Source organism: Terrapene carolina, unplaced genomic scaffold (assembly GCF_002925995.2).
Source record: "Terrapene carolina triunguis isolate 2854851 unplaced genomic scaffold, T_m_triunguis-2.0 Scaffold68, whole genome shotgun sequence".
NCBI classification, from domain to species: Eukaryota; Metazoa; Chordata; order Testudines; family Emydidae; genus Terrapene; species Terrapene triunguis.
The window spans coordinates 59,562,349-59,564,231 of record NW_020664419.1 but is presented as its reverse complement, the minus strand read 5'-3'; the positions used below and the strand labels follow the sequence as shown (position 1 = coordinate 59,564,231).

Genomic DNA, 1,883 nt, shown 5'->3' with positions numbered 1-1,883 from the left:
TAAAAGTGCCACTGGTCTGGAAAGTTAGTTGAGGCTTGACAGGTATTCTAAACAGGAATCAGATTACATCTGACATTCCCACTCAGGCTGCTACAAGATTAAATGTTTAGTTTAAATTAAGTTTAAAAATTCACTCTTCAGCGATGTTTACTTTCCTTAGCCAATCCCCAGAGCTGGTACCAGCCGTGCAGACAGTGTGGCTGTATCTACAGGGAGGCAGGGAGCATTTGAGTAACTATTTTTGGTCAAGTGTAGTGCAATTTTAGAACTTTTACAGTCTTCACAGGGAAGATGGCCTCTTTTCTGTATGTGTGAGAGAGACCTGTTCTCCGAAAGTCAGGCTGTCTGCACTTCCCATCACCAAGCACTCATTCCGTTATCAGCAACATTTCAGAGCTCTTGAGATTAATGACTGTTGCCATGTAAACTGTGCATTATAATGGGAAGAAGGAAATACCAGCAGGACAGTGCACAAAGTAGAAACGAGGGAGAGTTCCTGATGCTACGGGTTCCACATGGTAGCAGTGATTTTAAATGCAGACAGTTTCAGTATGGGCAACACACTGAGAGCAATCATTGCCTTCATCCCTTCTGATGACTGCCAGAAATACCTCCTGGGAGACCTTGAAGAGATGCCAATTGATAGAATGGTGGATCTGAGCAGCAGGCAGCTGAGGAGATTTCCCTTGCATGTTTGTTCTTTCAGGGAGCTCGTCAAGCTGTACCTGAGTGACAATAACCTGCACCAGCTGCCCCCAGAGCTAGAACAGCTGCAGAACCTCCAGATCTTGGCGTTAGATTTCAACAACTTCAAAGCGCTGCCCCTGGTGGTGTGCACCCTGAAGCAGCTGTGCATCCTCTACCTGGGCAACAACAAGCTCTGCGACCTGCCCCAGGAGCTCAGTCTCCTGCAGAATCTCAAAACCTTGTGGGTTGAGTCCAACTGCCTGAGCCACCTGCCCGAGGTGGTGTGTGAGCTGAGCCTCCTCAAGACCCTGCACGCCGGCTCCAATGCGCTGCACACGCTGCCCGCCGGGCTGCGGTGCCTGCAGGAGCTGCGCACCATCTGGCTCTCCGGCAACCTGCTGGCTGACTTCCCGCCGGTGCTGCTGCACATGCCATTCCTGGAGGTGATTGACGTGGATCGCAACGCCATCAGGTCATTCCCCAGCCTGGCTCACCTCCCCGGCCTCAAGCTGGTGATCTACGACCACAACCCCTGCAGGAATGCGCCCAAGGTGGCCAAGGGGGTGCGCAGAGTGGGGAGGTGGGCAGAGGAGACCCCCGAGCCCAGGAAGCGCTCCGAGCTGGGCAGGGAGGAGGAGACCGACAGCAAGGAACCGCCACTTCCCCCTGACAAGCAGCCCCAGCCCTGCTAAGGATCAGCCAGGAGGCTCTTGCTGGTGCTGCTGTGGGCAGCTGGCAAATTGTCACCTGCGCCCTTCTCCTCTGGCTGCGTGGGATTTGCGCACCTCCAGCTGGTTACAGCAAAAATGCCTTTTAAATAGAGCGTTTCTTCACCTCCTGGTACCTCAGCTGTTAAATGCACACGATAGTGCCTAGACTGTTCTTCACAACAGTATTTTAGAGGCCTGTATGATCTGTTAGTAGGTGTAGCTATTTAAATAGATGTGCCAGCAAATTTCTCCCTCTTGTCCCAAAAGCCTCCTTAGGGCTAAAACCCAGCACTTCCTTTGTAGTATGAGCAGGTGAAAAACACTGTATAAAGCCGACCCTTTGACGTGACGGAACGGATTTTCATCTAGCAAAATCCCTTTTATTCCAAATGCCGCCTAAGGAAGCATGACTGAGTGAGTTTTTCCATCCATTGATCACGCTGGAGCACTCGTAAGTGAGCACTAGCTGCCGTACCCGTGACGTAG

General features: G+C 51.6%; 1 protein-coding gene across 1 annotated transcript; it reads left to right on the top strand.

Moving 5' to 3' along the window:
• The first annotated feature begins 515 nt into the window (after nucleotides 1–515).
• LRRC10 (leucine rich repeat containing 10) lies at nucleotides 516–1,492 on the top strand. Its single transcript, XM_024212648.2, has one exon. It carries the CDS (start codon nucleotides 516–518, stop codon nucleotides 1,377–1,379), a length of 864 nt encoding a protein of 287 aa, XP_024068416.2. The 3' UTR covers nucleotides 1,380–1,492.
• Nucleotides 1,493–1,883: the final 391 nt, after the last annotated feature.

Bases quoted from the DNA above. Each gene is read 5' to 3' on its own strand.
- LRRC10 (XM_024212648.2), top strand. From the start codon at position 516: ATGGTAGCAGTGATTTTAAATGCAGACAGTTTCAGTATGGGCAACACA.